Here is a 20,098-nt window from a genome sequence, read left to right on the forward strand (position 1 = left end):
TTAATAAGTGATTTAACATAGAATTAAAGTAGTTGATCTAGAAGGTCTTGTATTCAAACCTAGTCATATTATTTCCTCCTCTCGATAAAATGTGAAATACAAATCTAAAGAGAAAATGATTTAGTATCACCTTAAACACATAAAGAACAAAGGAAAACTATTTCACTAATTACCAATTAAATTCAATACAACAAGCTCTTATTAAATGCATATGATTGCTCCCCGCGCTATATTATAGCGGTCAAATTTTTAGATCTCACATAAGGAAAACTCATATAGTAAATAGATTGTAATGATATATGTCAAATTCGTTGCTTTTTATTGTTAATATGTTTGCTTTCAATCTTCGAGCTTTACTAATCTTGTTCTAGTCGATCAAATTTTAATTACTCAAAACTAATGTACACTCAACTAGTCAAACTTGTGTTTAAATTTTATTTGTCCATTGAGATATCCATTATTAGTTGTTATTTTGATGATAAACAAAGGTTCGTATGTGCAAATATTTGATAAACAAAGTAAATTAGATTTTATTCATTAATCTATCATTTTTTTAATCTTTTAAAATTGTGTTTGGTTTCTCATAATTTTCATCTTTTCTGACTAAACATAGTCATATAATCAAATACCATTAAAAAATAAGTTTTTCTTAAAAAAGATCCCTTTTAATTTTCAAAACTTTGATTGGATATATGAACAAAAAGAAAAAAAAAATCAAATTGTTACCTCAAGTATTATATTCTACACAAACTTAAATTCACATTACATAATTAATTAAATTTTAAAATATGATGTATAAATTTTATTTTATTTTATTTTATTACGTAAAATTTGATTTTTTGTAATTGTTCATATATAATAAAATAAGATGTGTCATCAACAACCGATCTTAGCTCAGTTGGTAGAGCGGAGGACTGTAGTTTGAGATTTCAAATAGTCATCCTTAGGTCGCTGGTTCGAATCCGGCAGGTCGGATTTTTATTTTCATTTAAGATATTTTAAAATTATTATTATTCCTTATCCAAACGTATTCGATATTCCTCCCTTTTTCTTTAGAAAAAAAAAAAAAAGTACTTTATTCCATTTTCTCACTTTTTATTTTTCTTTATATTTCCATTTCATCTTTCTCTGTCCATGAAACTCTCTGTTTCCTTTTTGCAGACCTCAGAGAGCTCAACAATGGAGTTTTTTCACTCTCTCATCTTTACCTTCCACATTCTCACCTCCATTTCTATCTCTGCCCACCGCTCCGCCGCCGTTTCCCCTCCCTGCCGGACTACATGCGGCACCCTCAGCATCAAGTACCCGTTTGGCACCGGCTACGGTTGCGGTTCTCCGCGATTTTCCTCACAGGTCACTTGCTCCTCCGACGACCGCTTTCTCCTCAACACTCATACCGGAAATTATCCAATAACATCAATTTCATACTCCGACTCTACCGTCGTAATCTCGCCGCCGTCCATGTCGACCTGCTCTAAAATGCACGAATCATCGCAAACCCTAGGAATCGATTGGACTGGCCCCTTCCAACTCGGCTCATCGGCTTTCCTCCTCCTCGATTGCAAATCTCCCTCTGTTTCCCTCTCGATTCGAGGCTCTGGTGTGTGTGATTTGTCATACGCTCACCTCTGCGCTTCGATCTACTCTTGTCCGTCCGTCGTCGATCTCGGGCTGCCGCTGTTCCCGCCGACGAATTCCTGCTGCGTGTACTCACCAGCGAACTTCGACGGCAAGGGAGAACTAGACCTGCGGGAGCTCAAGTGCGGGGGATTTTCATCGATTGTGTCGTTAGGAGAGTACGAGACAAATCCGATGCGGTGGGAGTATGGAGTGGAATTGAAGTACGGATATGGAGCGTTGGAGAATAGTGTGATGGAAAGTAAATGCAAAGGATGTGAGATGAGCGGCGGCGCGTGTGGATTTACTCCGCCGGAGAATTTGTTTGTTTGTGTGTGTGAAAGAGGGTTCAATACGACGACGGATTGCAAAAGTAATGATCTCACTCAGGAGTTCTTCTGGAGCTCTGCTTCCTCTCCGGTTGCCGTTTGGTTTTGTAAGTTGCCTCGCCGCCACTCATATCTCTTCTCTATTTTTAATATTCTGATAGTACCATTAGTTGAGCTAGTTTTTTAAAGGGTTAAATTACAAATTTACCGTGCATCTATTTTTAAATATAGAAAAATGAATAAAAATATTTACAAAACATATTAAAATTTTAGAACTATCAATGATTGTCGTTGATAATTATCAGTGTCTATCAGTAATAGAAGTCTTGTCTATCAACGTTTATCATTTATAGTTTCGAAATGTTGTTATATTTTATAAATATTTCCAGCAGTTTCACCATTTAAAATAATTTCTTTTTAGCATATGACCTTAAAAAATTACTTTGGTGAGGTTTATGTTGCACTATCTTTGTGCGATACTGGTTCAATAAATATGTGCAATGTGTCATATATTTTTTCAAAAAATTCAAATTGTTAATTTTTTTAGGTCTAACATGGAGGGATGTATGGAATTTTTTTTTAGAATATTTTTTCAAGTGTTTAATTTAAAAAATAAAATATTTTAAAAAAATATTAGAGTGTTTGGTAACCATTTGAAGTGTATTTTCAATCATTTTTATCAAAAGTGTTTAAATAAAAATGGTTTTTTTTTTTAAAAAATAATTTTTTCTTAAATCCATCCGACGGGTCCTAAGTCTATTGAAAAATTTAAAAATTTTAAAAGATAATTATTCTATCGTGATGAATATAAATTTAAGATTAAAATATATTTTAGTTTCTATTAGGGTTCTCTTTATAAATTATGAAAATAAATTCACATATTATTTTTTCTTGCTTAAAAGATATTATTATTAATTAAAATTTAATGAAAAAGGCTAAGAAAATACATTTTAGTTCATAAACTTTGAGTATAGTTTTCATTTGGTCTATATATTTTGAAATGTTACCTTTTTAGAAGTTTTAAGTTTGGTTTTCATTTGATTTCTAGTTTTCAAAGTGTTATACTTTCACCTTTGAATTTTGAGTTTAGTTTCCATTGGTTCATAAATTTCTAGAATGTTTGTTTTTAGTCATTGGTATTAATTTTCAACTAATTTATTAAAAATAATTATAGTGTGAATTTTTACTCAACTTTAATAGTGATAGAAAATTAATGAAAACTAATCTTATTATTTTTAGTTAATTAATAGACTATTAACACACATGATTATTAAAAGTGGACATCATTAAAAACTCGAGGTAAAAGAGTATTTTCATAAAACTTATAAAAATAAAGGAAACTAAACAACTTAAGAGTAAAAGTGTAACCATATAGACTAAATAGAAAATAAACTCAAAATTCGGAATAAGAGTATAACATTTTAAAATAGATGTGGCGCTAAAGTAAGTCCAACCTCGACCCCAACTTTATATATGTTTTATATTAGTAACATATATAATTCAAAACTATTATGATAATTGCCTTATGTTTTAAATTAGTAACATATATAGTTTCAAATTTTTCTTGCTGCTGAATTTTTGCTCAAAAAAATTTTCTTTTTTCATTTGCTTAAATTAAATGTAAGTTAAAAAAAAATCTTTAAATTTTCGATCTCCTATCCATGTTAAAATATATCAAGCTCATCTTAACTTAAACTTCTAGCTGTCACTATTTAAAACCTACTAAATGTTATTTCTATTTTTATCTTAAACTTTCAAAAATGTCTAATCGATTCTTGAACTCTCAATTTCATGTCAAATAGGTCAATAAATTTTAATAAGTGTCAAATTCTTGTACTTTCAATTTATGTTCATTCAATTCTCCAAAATAATAATAATAAAAAAAGTATATAATAGATCTTTTAAGACTTTCAACTTTCTTTAAAATTCTAAATTTTATATTTAATAGATCAAGAATTCGTGTCTCTATTGAACATAAAATTTAAAATTTAGAATTTAATTAGACAAAATTCAATTTTATTTTTAGTAGATTAATTACCATTTTTTTATAGAATATATTATAGACTTTTAAAAAAATTTTAAAGATCAAATAAATACAAATTTAAAAGTTTAGAAACTATATATGTTTATTATGAAACAAACTAAACTTAATTTAAGTTTACAAAAACTTCAATTATATAAGAATATTTGGAAAATGTGTACTAATTAATAAATGGGTAATTTTGCAGGGAGTAGATGGTTTCTACTTTTGGTGGCATTCCTTCTCTTTCATTGCGGCAGCTTCGTGTAGAGAGACTCGGAGAGGTCTCATTTAAATTATTTTGACGTGACATACTGAAATTTACCAAAAACCTTATGTAAATAAAATTTGTAGGTCTTTGTCTTTCATGGTGACACTTTGCACAATTTGATTATTATAGTTCTTTTATTTGATTTTTAAACTTATTAGTTTTATGAACATCCGATATTTTATTGGTTAAAATATGTAGTAGCTAGAAGGATTTGAACTCTAGTGAAGCGCGCGCACCCCCAACCAAGAATTGAGTTTCTGACCACGGAAGCAAAGACAAACATTTAAGAAAAGTTGCAAAACCTATAGAAATGTGTAATATGAGAGCTGCCACTTTGCTCATTTGTAGATCTGTGGTTACTAGGACTTCGACGTCGTTAACAAATCCCTAAGAACCAAAAAAATTATAATATAGAATCTAATTCTATTACTATAGAGACGTATCAATAGCGGTAAGTCTGGGTCGATCTGCAGGAAGACACGATATTTATTTCGTTAAGTTAAGTTAATAGTTATGTGGAGGGGGGTAAATGTAATTAGGGATAAGAGATTCTATAAACCCCGAAACCTAGTTTTCCTACTTAAATATGTTAATAAATATGTTGAGTAGATTTAAATATGAGTTAATGATATATTGTAGGGAAAATTTGAGGAATTAGGAAAATAAAGGAAGAAAATTCTAAGTGTTGAAAGTTATGGCTCTCTGGGAGCTTTGAGTTTGGCCTTACCAAGTAAAAATTTGGCTAAGTATGGGAATTAGGCCTGGAAGCCATGTGCATTGATGAAAGGTTTCCATGGGCGATGGCCTTGTCATTGGAGGTTAGGTGAGCACTTGGAAAGATTGGCCGTGATGGTTAAGTGTTGGACGCATGAGGACACCATGCGTTGGTAAGGGACGTGCAATAGCCAAGGGTTGTAGAGGTTAGTGTTGTATACGACAAGGCAAGTGCGTTGGGTGCGCGACATGAGCGAGGCAACTAGGCGTTGAAGCTAGGCGTGTGCGCTGACCAGTGTGCGGGCGGTGAGACTACATGTTGGCCATGATCCTATGTGAGGAAAGGTGGAGGTGCGCCTAGTCATGTGTCGAGTGGTAGGCGAGCGCGACATGAAGGCCTTATGCACTGGAAAGCTGTGTGTGTGCTTGGGTATGCATTGGTGGCGTTGGCGCAAGGCACGTGAAGCATGCTGTGAAACCCAAACCTGAAAATGAAGAAGGAAAATACTTAAGTATTGGAAACTTGGCTCTCGAGTGTTTATAATTAGCCTAGCAAGTAGAAATTTTGGCTAAGTGTTAGCCGTGAAAATGGTGGCCAAGCATCAAGTAAACAATAGGCAAGTATCAAATAAACTAGGTAAGCATCGCGTAAGCACTAGGTGAGCATCGAGTAAGAACCATGCATGATCGAGGAAGGAATCGTGCATCGAGTATGCATGATTGATGAAGGGATTGTGCATCGAGTATGCGTGAGCGAGGAAAGGCCATCGTGCATTGAGTAAAGGCCATTGTACATCGAGTGAAAGCCATCGTGCATTGAGTAAAAGCCATCGTGCATCGAGGAAAGGCCATCCTACATTGAGTAAGGGCCATCGTGCATTGAGTAAAGGCCCAGACGCGAGCGAGGAAGCGCTCGGTTGTGCGCAAGGCACTAAACGCAGGGGAAGTGAGCGTGCATTGAGGTGTGCGACTGATGGGCTATGTGATGCCAAAGACCATCCGATGAGTTGGAGCTATGCGATGAGGCTGTGAGCCATGTGATAAGGCTGAAGCTATGTGATGAGGCTATGAGCTATGCAATGAGACTAAGTTGATGTGTACGGCAAGAGGCCTTAGGCAAAGGGTTTGTACAAGCGTTGCCACACAAGGGCGATGGTATGCGTTGAAGAAATATGTGCCAACCATGGGGCTAAGCGTTGAAAGAATAAGGCGGCCATTGGACTATGCGTTGGTCTTGAGAAATTAGTTGGACGCAAGGTGGGTCATGGCAAAGGTTATGAGTCCAAGTGAGGCCAAGTGTGGTTAGGCATCCAAGGAAGCTATGCGTTGACAAAGGGGATGCGTCCAGGAGGGGAAGTGTGTGTTGAGATTGATAATTCTTGGATGTTAAGGAAAAAAATGATAGTAAGATAAACTAGGTGGTTCAACCAAGTGAAATCTTAGCCAAACCAAGTAGGTGGTGGAAGTATACATGTATAGGACAAAGATGGAGAAGACACCTCAAAGTAGGATGTGGTAGGGAAGTAGGTGGTGGCAAAGTAAGGAGAAGACACTCCAAAAGTTTAGAAGAAGGAGGTGCCATGCATTGAGAGCCTTAAAGGATGATGAGGATGGTCTCCTAAAGGCCTATAAATAGCATCCCAAAGCTTCACTTCAGCTCATAACATAAATTCCTTTCAAAGAAAGTTAGGAAGAATAATTGAGAGCGAGTTTTGGGGAAGGCCTTGCGTTGATCAAGAAGAGCATGCGTTGATAAAAAAGACAGAAGGTGCAGGTGCTGTTCGGGCGTTGAGGGCAGACTGTAACACCAAGTTCAAATGAGAAGTTCTCCCAAACTACTCGTGCAAATCAAGTGATTCTTGAGCCAAAATCTCAAAAGTTGAGTTTAGTTTATGTATGAGGGCTGCTATAATAAAATTATAAGTTAAGGGCTGTCAAAATTAAAGGAAACCGAGAGGTGTTCACAGAATTGGGGACAGCGGGGCAAAGTAGAGGAATCTTGAGATTTTGAGCTCTTGCAGTGGATTTTGAAGCTCAAATTTTAAGGTAAGTAAGTTAAGACATTTCTAAACATATTTGTAGAAGGAAGTGTCTCAAAATAAGATCTGGAATAATGAGTAATCTGAACTTCACATGAATCTGGAAATTAGGGTTCAAAAAGAAAACCAAGGGAAACCAGGGAACTTGGAAAGAGAGAAAGGATTCCAACAAAACACGATGTGACCTAAATGCTTTATGAATGTTTTATGAATGTTTTATATATGCATATAAATTTGTTCTCTAAATGAAAGACTAACCTTAGGTTAGTCACCTTACAATGAGTTATCAATAATGTTATGAGCATGCATTAGAAGAGGAAGTTCTCATGAATGCTAGGTGTTATGACACTATGTTCTAGTAAGTCTTCCTATGGAAAGACTTCTTTATGATGTATGAACAGCTCAATACTAAAGTACTAGGAGAAGATATCTGAGCTATGTTTTAGTTATGATCCTGGAAGATAGGATGCAGTATAGCTCTATGAGCACATAGGACAAGTTCAAAGGTTAGGATAAAGGGTTGAGCAAAAGGGACTCTCTCTTAGACAAGGCTGGGATAACGGGTTGAGCAAAAGGGTCTCACCTTTAAAAGAAGAATAGTGTGAAGGGCTGAGCAAAAAGGTCTCTCCCTCAAATATAGATTAGTTAAAAACTGATGGCAAAAGGGTTCACACCTTAGTCTAAATTATGTTGGGAGTTGAGCAAAAGGGTCTCTCTATTAGCTAATGATGTGCTTAGACATGATATGTTAGAATATTGTATGAAAGCTAGGTTGATGAATGGAGATGAACAAAAGGGTTCTCTCCTAACTGAGGACCAGGACAACTATGCCTTCAAGATGATAAGTTTTAAGTTAAATAGTCTTGATTGCTTGATCAGTACTCAGTTCCAATTCTTAGCTTCTAGCCTATGCATGAGTTTTATGTTATGTTTTAACTAAATCACTCATTGGGCTTCTTGAAGCTCATTCTTTGCTTCCATATTTTTCTTCCCAAGTAGCGAAAGAGAGAAGTTTCAGGGTGCTGCTAAGGTCAAGGTCTGCCACGCCACAGCCACACTTCCAGATTTAAGTTGTTGTTATAAATAGTTGTAGCTAAGAGTCTGGAGATTGTATAAACATTATACTGTTTGTAATAAAATAAGTTTAGCCAAACAGTTGTTGCTTATTTATTTGGCTTTGAGTTTAGTAGGCGAAAAAGGTTAAGATGGGTAGTAGGTATCACAGAAGAGTGGTATCTACCGTCCTCACGTCGCCTTCTGGGTGTAGAAGACTAAAGGAACTCGATTTACAAGATCCATGAACGAAAGCGGATCGTCCAAATCCCATTTTTATTGAAAAGAAACATTTACAGTAAAACATACAGATTATGCATCTTAACAAAAGTTACAGCATGCTTTTGAACAAGAAATAGAGTTAAGAGATTATACCATTGAAGAAAACTTCTTCACGTTAATCCCTCGAACAATCATGAACTCCTCGAACAGCAACGAACTCTCCAAACAACAATAGAACACGAAGCAAAAGTGATGAAGACACTACCACTTCGGGACCTCGATATTTTCAGGGTGAGAACCCAAGAATGGTGGGCTCTGACTATTTTGGTTAGGAGGGAGTTTGTGAGTTTGGGGGAGGAAGACGATTGAAGAAGAAAAACATTATCGCATAGAGAATTCTTCAATTGTGTGGAGTTCAAACTCTATCGTATAGGCTCTGAACAAATCTTCTAATCTTGTCTCACCAATCGTGTAGCTCACACATTTGGAATAAATAAATTTTTTTTTTATTTGTTCCATTATGACATAAAAACCAACTAACCTCCCACTAAGGTGGTTAGAGAGAGAAAAAAAGGGATTAATTATCCAAATAATCAATAACATAAATAAATATGATAACCAACTTATCATATTATATTTATAACCTATAGTTTTAATATTGCATCATATACAATATAAACTATAGTTCTTTTTTTATTTTTTTTATTTTATGACTTTTAATATAAATCATATTTATATTAAATTAACAACTATTTAAATCTCATTCAAATATTTACTCCTCTAATTAAACTATAGTGTATCAAATACATTATATCAATTATATCATATATAATTTAATTAATTTAATTATATTATATATAATTAAATTCCCTCTTATTAATTTGAACAATTCAAATTAACCCAAAAACTGATTCTCAACTAAATTCTTCTAAGCTACCAAGGGAACCTTATGGACTTGTAGCTTGAAGCTCTAATGGTACGTGAATAATTAATTAAACTCTTTAATTACATTATCCACCATCCGTTAACTGTCGGGCACTCCACTAAAGACCGACAGCTGCACTCTTTGCACTACAAATATATTTTTGTGTCCATTGGATATAACCAATCAATAGTACGATGACCCTTCACAAATTGCTCATAAGTACAACTGGGCCAAATTACCGTTTTGCGCCTGTAGTTACCTCTAACTTCTTAAGTACCACCAATTCCTCTAATGAATAATAGCTCATAGTCCCACTATAACTAAACCCCTCTCTGGCCAGAAGAAGGTGTGGCGTCACATTGTTCAAGACTCGGAATTAGCTCTTAAGGGAGCAATTTATCTACTTACTCCTGCATCGGGGAAGGAGTGAATTCCATCTTGTGTAGCTAAGTTCTCAGCTCCCCAATTAGACGAATCCCCAAAATGGTAAGCTTGTTGAGTCGGCGATCTGGCCACTTTCACCCATACAAATCAAAGGATCGCCATCATAGGCAGGAGTTCATAACTCACTCAGGATTAAGATCATGTTACCTATGGTCATCCTAGTGAAATGAAAGTTTCTATTATGAATGACGTTACATAATGAGACTAAGTATTTGGTGGTCCGGTCTTATACAAACTCTTTTGTATAGAATATCCCCGCTCACATGTCTAATATATGAATAATCAGGATCATATCATTTGTAGCACTTTACAACATGTGTAACATCTACAGAGCAAGCCATACTCATAGTGTCACCAGGATAAGGTACCCAGCCTTATCCATATACTATAGACCATTTAGGTTATCACTTAAACATGATCCACCTGTATGTTTCCATATACATGTTTAAATTACAACGATAACCTTGGATGTTAGTTTATTGTTTTGTGGTTAATGCAACTAAAATATCATATATTTCATAGACATAGTGAATAAAATATCAAATATTATTAATCACATGCAAGTTTGTTCATACAAGGTTTACAAACTATAGGACCCTACGAGATTTAGGACATCAACCCCAACAATCTCCCACTTGTCCTAAACTAGTAGGGTGTACAAGAAATGAAATTACAAATACACAAAACAATAAACTAGGGCATAACATGCCCAGTACAAGATTTTTCCACTTGCCCTAATCCAACCGTGGTCTGTTCGATAGACCCATACTTTACAGGTGACCTTTAAACATTGTAGCCTTGAGGGCCTTTGTAAACGGATCAACAATGTTATACACTAAAGCTATCTTCGTGACAATCATATCCCCTCGATGCATAATCTCTGGGATCAGATGATACTTTCACTCTATGTGCTTGTCGCGCTTATGACTCCTAGGCTCACGGGAATTAGCCATAACACCACTATTATCACAATAAATTGTGATAGACTTTGACATGTCTGGAACAACTTCCAGATTAGTCAGGAATTTCCTGAGCGAAACGACCTCCTTAGTAGCTTTACAAGCTGCCACATACTCAGCCTCCATGGTAGAGTCTGCGATGCACCCCTGTTTGGTGCTTCGTCATACTACAACCCCTTCGTTAAGAGTGAACACTGATCCTAAAGTAGATTTTTGAGAATTCCTATCAGTTTGAAAATCAGAGTCTGTGTATCCTGTAAGGATCAAATCCTTAGAACCATACACAAGCATGCAGTCCTTCATTCTCTATAGATACTTGAGGATGTTCTTAATGGTTGTTCAGTGATCATATCCTGAATTAGATTAATATCTACTGACTATCCTCACTATTTAGCAGATGTCAGGTCTAGTACATAACATCGCATATATAAAACTGCCCACGACCGATGCATATGGGACCTGTCTCATATCCTTAACCTCTTGAGGTGTCTTAGGACACTGTTTCTTAGACAAAGCAACTCTGTGCCTAAAAGGCAATAAGCCCCTCTTGGAGTTCTACATTGAATATTTGATCAATATCTTGTCAATATACGATGCCTGAGACAGTGCTAGCATTTTCTTCTTTCGATCTCGAAAGATCTGAATACCAAGAACAAACTGAACTTCTCCTAAATCTTTCATTTGGAATTAGGTCACTAGCCAGTTCTTAACTGTAGTTAGTAAGCCTAAATCATTCCCAATGAGTAGGATATCGTCTACATACAAACTAGAAAAACTATTGAACTGTTGATGATCTTCTTGTATACACAAGACTCATCAACATTCTGATCAAAGCCATAAGATTTGATCGTTATATCAAACCTTATATCCCAAGATCGAGATTCCTGTTTCAGTCCATAAATGGACCGATTAAGCTTGCAAACCTTTTGCTCTTGACCTTGGACTATGAATCCCTGCAGCTGCACCATATAAATGGTCTCCTCAAGATTGCTATTCAGAAAATCAGTCTTGACATCCATTTTCCATATTTCATAGTCATAAAATGAGGCACTAGATAGAAGGATCCGGATAGACTTCAGTAGGGCAACAGACGAGAAAGTCTCTTCATAGTCGACTCCCTTTACCTGGGTATAACCCTTTACCACCAGTCTAGCCTTGAAGGTCTGCACCTTCCCATCAGCACCCTGTTTCCTCTTGTAGAACCATTTACAACCTATAGGTTTAACCCCATCACGTTGATCTACCAAATCCCAAATTGAATTGAAGTACATAGACTGTGAAACCCAGATTTCCATTTTTCCTATTTAAGCAGGTGATTAAGGGAATTAACTAAGTATGAGTTAGATCCTAAGTTAAAGAATAGGAAATTTCTAAGTGATTAAAAGGATTTTTTAAATAGCTTTGAAAATAAGCCATAACTAGTGAAATTTGGCTAAGTATAACCATGCGTTGGAAGCCAAGGAGAAAAATGACTAAGTGTTTGACAATGCGTTGGTCTGGTGCCATGGGTTAGCCATGAAGTTTTGAGAGGTTACTTGAGCATTGAGAGAGGCTGAAGTATGGCCAAGAACAACACATACGGTGCGATGGATGCGGCAGTGTTATGCGAGGCATGCAGTGATGCTACGGAAGGGTATGCGGTGATGCTACGCATGCGGCGATGTGAAGGTGTGCGGCCAAAGGTATGCGACCGAAGGTATGCATCGATGGTATACGACAACACTCTTGAGAGGTTAGAACAACGCATGTGGTAGCCTCAAGTTGCGCGAACAAGGGCGCTGGGCGTTGGAGTTACGCATGCTGGTTGTTCATGAAGGCATGTGGCGATAGAGGCATGCGACGATAGAGGCATGCGGTGATGGAGGCATGCAGCGATAGGGGTATGTGGCGATGGATCATCGATGTCATACAACGGTGCTATACGTCGGTGCTATGCGTCGATGCTGTGCGGCAACGCTATGTGTTGATGTCATGCAGCGATACTATGCATTGGTGTCATGCAGCGGTGCTATGCGTTGGTGGCATGCGGCGGTGCTACGCGATGGATGCGGCAACACTATGCGATGGTGAGCTATGCCATGAGGTGTTGAGTTGAGAACCAAGTCGACCTAAAGGTTGTTATGTTTTGGTGATGTGCTATGTGCCAAGGACATTCAAGGTATATGGATGCATAGGACAAGGCTTGAGAAAATAGTATGCAGTGGAAGAGGGTCGGTCATAATCCTAGTTGAACACATATGAAGTTGGATGGACGCACATGAAGGATGAATACATATGAAGGATGGACACATTCAAGGTCGTCATCCAGACATGTGGCTTGTTAAGAAGAAGTCTTAGACCTTAAGCATATGAGGTGGATGCACAAGAAGACATGCAAACTTGAAGGCTATGCATTGGTAAAAGGGGAGCAAGACACCTTGGCTTGCGCTGACGTAAGATTGCGGCAATAGTTTAAGGAAAAGACATTTGGACATGAGGCCAAGTAGGAGGTGTCGGCCTTAGAGAGATCTTGGACGCCTATAAATAGGGCCAAGGACTTCAGAGAAGAACTCAAGTTCTCTTCAAAGGACATAAAGAAGAGTGTATGAGGACTAATTGGGAGGATACTATCCGTTGATAGTAAGACCATGCGTTGGTTAAGAGGTTCCAAGAGGGGAAGATGCTGTCGGACAGAAAGGACAGGAAGTAGCATCAAATTAGGACGAGGATTTCTCCAAGAATACTCGTGTGTTTGGAGTGATTCTAAAGCCATCTGAAAGCTAAAAGAGTCTAGTTTTCAAGGTAGGGTTCCGGAGAAGAAGATCCAAGGAATCGAGCTGGAGAATGAGGAAAAGACAAAAGGGTCGAGCTGTCGGGTAAGCTGGGCCAGTCTTGATGTTTTAAAGATTCCGGCCAAACCACGAGAAGTTCTGAGCTAATATATTGAGGTAAGCTTTCTGAGACATTTTAGAGCATATTTGTAGAAGAAAGTATCTCGAGATAAAACATAGAACTATGAGTAATCTGAGCTTTAACTTCAATCTGGAATTTAGGGTTCAAGAGGAGCCCGAGAAGACCAAGGAACTTCTAGAGAGAAAGATTCCTAAACGACCAAGGTAAGTGGTACTTTCCTTTACGTCTTAAAATATATCTTTTAGAGTAAATTGTATATTCTTATGTAATGAATGAGTACCTAGCATGAGAATGAGATTATATGATCGGGATGGTCAGGGGGTCAATAGACCTAGTTCCTGGGCTCGAAAGCAAAACCTCACGGGATGGTCAGGGGACCGATAGGTCTAGTTCTTGAGCCTGTGGGAGGATCCTCGTATGAGATGGTCAGAGGGTTGACGAGCCTAGCTTCTGAGCCCATGCGCAGGGAGCTATGTGCACATAGGAGACATAGGGGAAACGCAAAAGAGTAAGCGTTGTATTAGTAACAGTTAACTATCTACCGTGTGTGTAGGTAGACAACATACTCATTCTAAGTAGTTATCAGTTTAGCTATCTACAATGCGTGTAGATAGAGTTGAGACCAGACTCATTCAAGGCAGAGGTTTGAATGTAATCTCGTATTTATGATATGTTTGTTTTTATGAGTTGAAATAGACTCTAGAAGTTCTTTACCACTCACTGAGCTTTGTGAAGCTCATTATGTTAATTCATGTTTTTCTTCCCACGTAGTGAAAGGTGAGGAGTTCCAGGGTGCTGCTAAGGTCAAAGTCTGACACAAGCCACAGTTACACTTTCGGAGGTTTTTACAGTTGTTGTAAACTTTGTAATTAAGTCTTGGAGTTGTATAAACGTTAAATTGTTGTAATAAAATGGGCCTACTTAATCAGCTGTTGTCTATCTCCTTGGCTTAAAGTTTACTGAGAGTAAAAAGGTTCAGTTGGATAGTAGGTATCACAAAATAGTGATATCTGCGGTCCCTCATGCCTTTCCTCGGGCTTAGGAGTGCGGGCTCGGGACGGGGTGTGATATAGACTCCATTTCGAGATCCATGGCTTTGATCCATTCATCTCTATCAACACCCTCCATTGCCTTCTTGTAAGACAATGGATCCTCAATCTTGCCATCAGCTACCATAACTAGGATTTCAGTTAAACCCGTATAGCGAATTGGTAAGTTTGCAACCCTCCCACTACGTTGAGGTTCCCTCAACACTTGAGGTGGATTTGACCTACTAGATGAATCTACTTCAACAACTCTTGTTGAGGTATCATGCTCTTCAATAACTCTTGTTGAAGATTCAAAAGTTTCTTTGGAAAGCTCATTCAACACGATTTTGTTTCAAGGTCTGTGATCCCTTATGTGGTCCTCAAGAAAAGTAGCATTTGTCGATACAAATACTTTGTTTTCTTTAGAATCATAGAAATAACCACCTCTCGTTTCCTTGGGTAGCCTACAAATAGACATAACCTTTAACGTGGTTCCAGTTTCTTAGGATTAGCCTCAAGCACATGTGCTGGACAACCCCAGATTATGAAATGACGTAAAATAGCTTTACGACCATTTCATAACTCCAAAGGTGTTTTGGAAACACTCTTGGAGGGAATGCAATTTAGGATATAAGCTGCAGTCTCTATTGTATAACCCCAAAACGAGTCAGGCAAGGAAGCGTAACTCATCATAAACCAAACTATCCAATGGGGTTTGATTTCTCCTCTTTGATACACCATTCTGCTGAGGTGTACTAGGTGCTGAGAGTTGGGCAACTATTCCATGTTCTATCAAATAGTTCTGGAAAGATGAATCCAAAAATTCTCCACCTCGAACAAATCGAGGTGTTTTAACCATTCGATTTAATGCGTTTTCAACTTCGGCCTTGAATTCTTTGAACTTTTCAAAAGACGTAGACTTCTGTTTCGTTAAATAAACGTACCCATACCTCGAATAATCATTTGTGAAAGTGATGAAATATTCATAACCTCCCATGGCTCTTACATTCATCGAACCACAAATGTCTGAATGCACTAGCTATAGAGCATCTTTGGCCCTATGATCTTTTCCTGTAGCACCCACATTTTTTTATTAATGTAATTTTAGTAATTTTTATTATTTGAGGGTTGGAATTTTGGACTTCAAGTGTAATTGCAGGAAACAAATGGGTTTAATGTTGAAATTATTCAATTTGAAAATTAATGGTAGGAGTTAATTTCATTTTTGGGGAAGAAAGGAAGTTAATAAAATAAAGTGGAATAAGGAAAAGAATAAAATAAAGTTTAATATTCCCTTTTAAGGTTTTAAGTTATTATTATTATTTTTTTTTTTTATAAAAACAAAATTTTCCCTTCTCCTTCTTCCTCACGCCGTATGCTCCTCTCGTGAAAACCTTCACCGCCGAACCTCCCAGCAACCGTGCTTTCCACTGAGCCCAACGCTGACGAGCAGTCGCCGATCCAAAGCCTCCTCAATACGTTGCTAGACAGACTTGAAACCCAGCCGCATGTTAGCTTCGCTCGACATCGTCTGTCAGATCCGTTGGAGTCGCGCCGGCCTTTATGTGCGAACTAGCCCAGTCGAGCGACGCTGCCGCTTTGAGCTTCAATTCCAGCCACTGCCTTCATGCCTAGCCATCACACCATTTCTTCTAGCAGTCACTCGATGCCGCCCAACCCTATTTGGTTGAGACCGAGCTTCTCGTCCAGCCCCCCGCCAGAGCCCAGCTACCGATCTCCGCCGTTTACTGCCTTCCTTCGCTGCCGTTCATCGAATTTCGGTTAGTGTTGGTAAGTTTTGGGTAAGAGCGGTTGAGTTTTGGAAAGTTCTTGGTTGCCCATTAAATTTTGGATTCCTTTTTGGTTGATGCCGATTATATTTGGAATTTAGATCCAAGATTGGAATACTTCGGAGTGCGCGACGTGCTGTCCAGCAGATTCGAGTTCGTTTGGCAAGTAGTTTGGTAAGCATCGTGATCCTTGTTGTTGGTTGTTGGGCGCCTATTGACTGTTGGACTAAATGATAGTTTAATTTTATGTATTTTGAAGGTTCCAAGTCGTCGTCCATTGGGTTTTAACATCTGCTAAGAGAGGATTTTGGAGTCGAATCTTGCGAGTGTTTGTTGATCAAATTTCATTTGGGTAAGTTAATTGGTGATCGTTGGATTAAATTTGTATATTTGGGTCTTGGTTCTAAAGACTGAAATTTAGTATTATGTCTGTATTAGAGGACTTAATTCAAGATTTATTTTGTTGGAGATCGTTAGCTTGGATTAATATCTGAATTTGACTTGAGGTAAGTAATCTTACTATTGGAACTGCCCACGGGCCAGGGACTAGATATATGCCACCGTGATAGATGAATATTATAACAGAACGATAGCATGATAGATGGATAGTATAGTATGACCGATATATGTGCTTGTATGAGAATCTGAAAAATTTATTTGTGCACGTAGATACTTGCATGCTAGTAAGAGGTGATACTTGATTCACTGAGGTTGTATTTGATTTGAGGATATTGAGGCATATATGCATGTTGTATAGCCATGATGTTGAGGTGTTTATGTATGTTATAGAACCATATTGTGATAATTGTGATGTTGAGACTGTGATAATGTCTTTACTGATTAGTTAGATGCCCACTAGATATTGTGTTTCCTTCGGGATTCACCAGATGTTGTGGTTCCTTCGAGATTCACAAGATATTGTGATTAGTTAGATGCCCACTAGATATTGTGTTTCCTTCGGGATTCACCAGATATTGTGGTTCCTTCGGGATTCACCAGATATTGTGTTTCCTTCGGGATTCACCAGATATTGTGTTTCCTTCGAGATTCACTAGAGATTGTGTTTCCTTCGGGATTCACCAGGGGTTGTGTTTCCTTTGGGATTCACCAGGGGTTGTGTTTCCTTCGGGATTCACGAGGGGGTTTGTTTCCTTCGAGATTCACCAAGGGTTTGTGTTTCCTTCGGGATTCACCAGAGGTAGTAGGCATACTTAACTACAGTAGGATAAAAATCAGTTTTTCATGTATGTATGTGTCCCATGAGGACTAGAGTAGTTTTTATGTTCTACCACGGGTAGGCATCTATAGGACATAGATGCCTAGCCTGACCCCTAGTAGTGGGATTACTTACTGAGTATTTTATACTCATCTTTTCTCATGTTGTTGTTTCAGGTAAAGGTAGAGATGTACCGACGATTGACAAGCGGAATTTGTGATCGAGCCATTGGAACCAGTTTTATGCTTCCGCTCATGATATTTAGATTTCTTTCTATGTTTTTTTTTTCAACTTTCAGTTTTGCTGTTTGAAACTTACTATTAAGAATTGTTTTTAAACTTATTATTATCATTTATGATTTATGGGTACCCTATTATTTGTTTTTAATATTTGAATTTAATGAAGGGCTTTTGAACTTACTTTATTTATTTAGCATTTATTTCACCATAAAAGGATGTCGTTTTAAGTTCCATGCATACATGTATTTGTAACGGCCTAACTTAAGTCCTAGGGGGTCGGGTCGTTACAGTTGGTATCAGAGCTCATGTTTTGGGCTCTGTAGACTGACTTACTACGTAAGTCTAGGTAGTCTTTGTGGCCCAGTAACAGATTCTTCTTCATCGCCAGGTATGTCGTACTAATAAAAGTTTTTCAGTGCATATATGATATTAGTGATGTAATGTTTTAGTAGCATGATTTCTGAGAAGGACCCAGAGGTAGATAGCTAATTTATGAGTTCATGACATGACATGGCAGCTAAACTTAAAGCAAGAAAGACTGTTAGAGGAGGGGTGTAGGAAGAGGGAGCTGAGAGTAGCCAAACTGTCCCGACAACTCCAAATCCACCTATGACCCAAGTCGATGAGAAGATAATGGAAGCCAGAATTAGTATAGCTGTTGCATCCTCCCTAATGAAAAAACTGCAGAAGCTGATCCGTAAAATGATGGCAGGCCAGACTACCCAGGACTAGGCTCTGGAAGAATTGATGCCACCTGAGCAGTTACAGTAGACCCGACTGCAAGATAGAGACATGCAGGGCCTGTCCCTTTGAGGTTAAACTTCTGAGGGATATCAGAAAGTTTGACCCTCACTCCTTCGATGGATCGTTGGGGGACCCCACCAAAGCAGAGATGTGGTTGTCATCTATCAAGACAATTTTCCGTTTTATGAGGTCCCGGAAGAGCATAAGCTCCAATGTGCAGTTTTCATGTTGACTGGCAACACAACAATCTGGTGGCATTCAACAGAGAAAATGATTGATACTGGTGGGGAACTTGCAACCTGGTTGCAATTTAAGGAGCGTTTTTATGAGAAGTATTTTTCGGCCAACACCCGGTACAACAAGCAAGCAGAATTCTTGAACTTAAAATAGGGAGTTATGTCGGTGGAGGAATATGAGCAGGAATTTGATAAGCTAGCTCACTTTGCTTTTGAACTAGTAGCCACCGAGGCAGCGAGGACAAAAAGATTCATTCAAGGTTTGAGGAGCGGACTGTAAGGTTTGGTACATGCCTTGGACGTCTAGACGTATGTTGCGACACTGCAGGCCACCGTGAGGATTGATGCTGACTCCCAGGCGGGAGAAGAGTACTGGAGGTCGCTCGGGGTTGGGACCTCTGCAGGTTAGAAAAGGAAGGCTGAGCCCAAGGCTTCTAAGCATCAGTAGAAGGCTCATTTCAGGGAGGCCCGAGTCGTCAGCAGCAATAGGGTAGGGTGTTTTCTACCACTCGGCGTGAGGCCGAGAAGTCAGGCACAGTGGTGACAGGTATGCTTCCCATTTGGGGCACCATGCTTTAGTTTTGTTTGACTCTGGCTCTTCACACTCGTCTATATCTTTCGTATTTGTAAGGCATGCCATGTTAGAGTCAGAACCTTTGCCCTTTGCACTGTTTGTTTCCACTCCATCAGGAGAAATCATGTTAGCTACAAAAAGGATAAAAGCATGTCAGGTAGAGATAATAATTCACGTATTAGATGTGACCTTGATAATTTTAGATATGCTTGATTTTTATGTGATATTGGGCATGGATTGGTTAGCTGCTAATCATGCCAGCATAGATTTCTCCCGTAAGGAGCAGTTTTAAGTTTAAAGGGGTTGGGACCATGGTCCTACCTAGAGTGATTTTAGCATTAAAGGTCAGTAGACTGTTTGACCAAGGGGCCTAGGGCTTTATGGCCAATGTGGTTAACACTAGAGAGGCTGAAGTCACCTTGACTTCAGAGCCAGTAGTGAGAGATTTTCTAGACATTTTTCTAGAGGATCTTTCCGAACTGCCCCCATAGTGGGAGATAGATTTTTCTATTGAGTTGGAGTCCGGCACAACCCCTATTTCGAAGGCTCCATACAGGATGGCACCAACGGAGTTGAGGGAACTGAAGGTCCAACTGCAGGAGTTGTTGGACAAGGGTTTCATACGCCTTAGTGTGTCCCCATGGGGTGCACCTATTTTGTTTGTGAAAAAGAAGGATGGATCGTTGCGTCTGTGCATTAATTACAGAAAGCTGAACAAAGTGACCGTCAAGAACAAGTATCCCCTCCTCAGGATTGATGACTTGTTCGACCAGTTGCAGGGAGCTA

General features: G+C 38.3%; 1 protein-coding gene and 1 non-coding gene across 2 annotated transcripts; both read left to right on the forward strand.

Moving 5' to 3' along the window:
* The first annotated feature begins 883 nt into the window (after positions 1–883).
* On the forward strand, positions 884–975 carry TRNAY-GUA (transfer RNA tyrosine (anticodon GUA)). Its single transcript is given in 2 exon segments — positions 884–920; positions 940–975. It is a non-coding gene; the product is annotated as a tRNA-Tyr (tRNA).
* Positions 976–1,106: 131 nt separating this feature from the next.
* Positions 1,107–4,387, forward strand: LOC120090047 (uncharacterized). The gene is made up of 2 exons (XM_039047537.2): positions 1,107–2,053; positions 4,175–4,387. Exons 1-2 carry the CDS (start codon positions 1,135–1,137, stop codon positions 4,234–4,236), a joined length of 981 nt encoding a protein of 326 aa, XP_038903465.1. The 5' UTR covers positions 1,107–1,134; the 3' UTR covers positions 4,237–4,387.
* Positions 4,388–20,098: the final 15,711 nt, after the last annotated feature.

Source organism: Benincasa hispida, chromosome 11, assembly GCF_027475165.1.
Source record: "Benincasa hispida cultivar pf3 chromosome 11, pf3_genome.v1.1, whole genome shotgun sequence".
Taxonomy (NCBI): Eukaryota; Viridiplantae; Streptophyta; class Magnoliopsida; order Cucurbitales; family Cucurbitaceae; genus Benincasa; species Benincasa hispida.

Bases quoted from the DNA above. Each gene is read 5' to 3' on its own strand.
- LOC120090047 (XM_039047537.2), top strand. From the start codon at position 1,135: ATGAAACTCTCTGTTTCCTTTTTGCAGACCTCAGAGAGCTCAACAATG. The intron at 2,054-4,174 runs GTAAGTTGCCTC...GTAATTTTGCAG, and splicing joins TCCGGTTGCCGTTTGGTTTT to GGAGTAGATGGTTTCTACTT.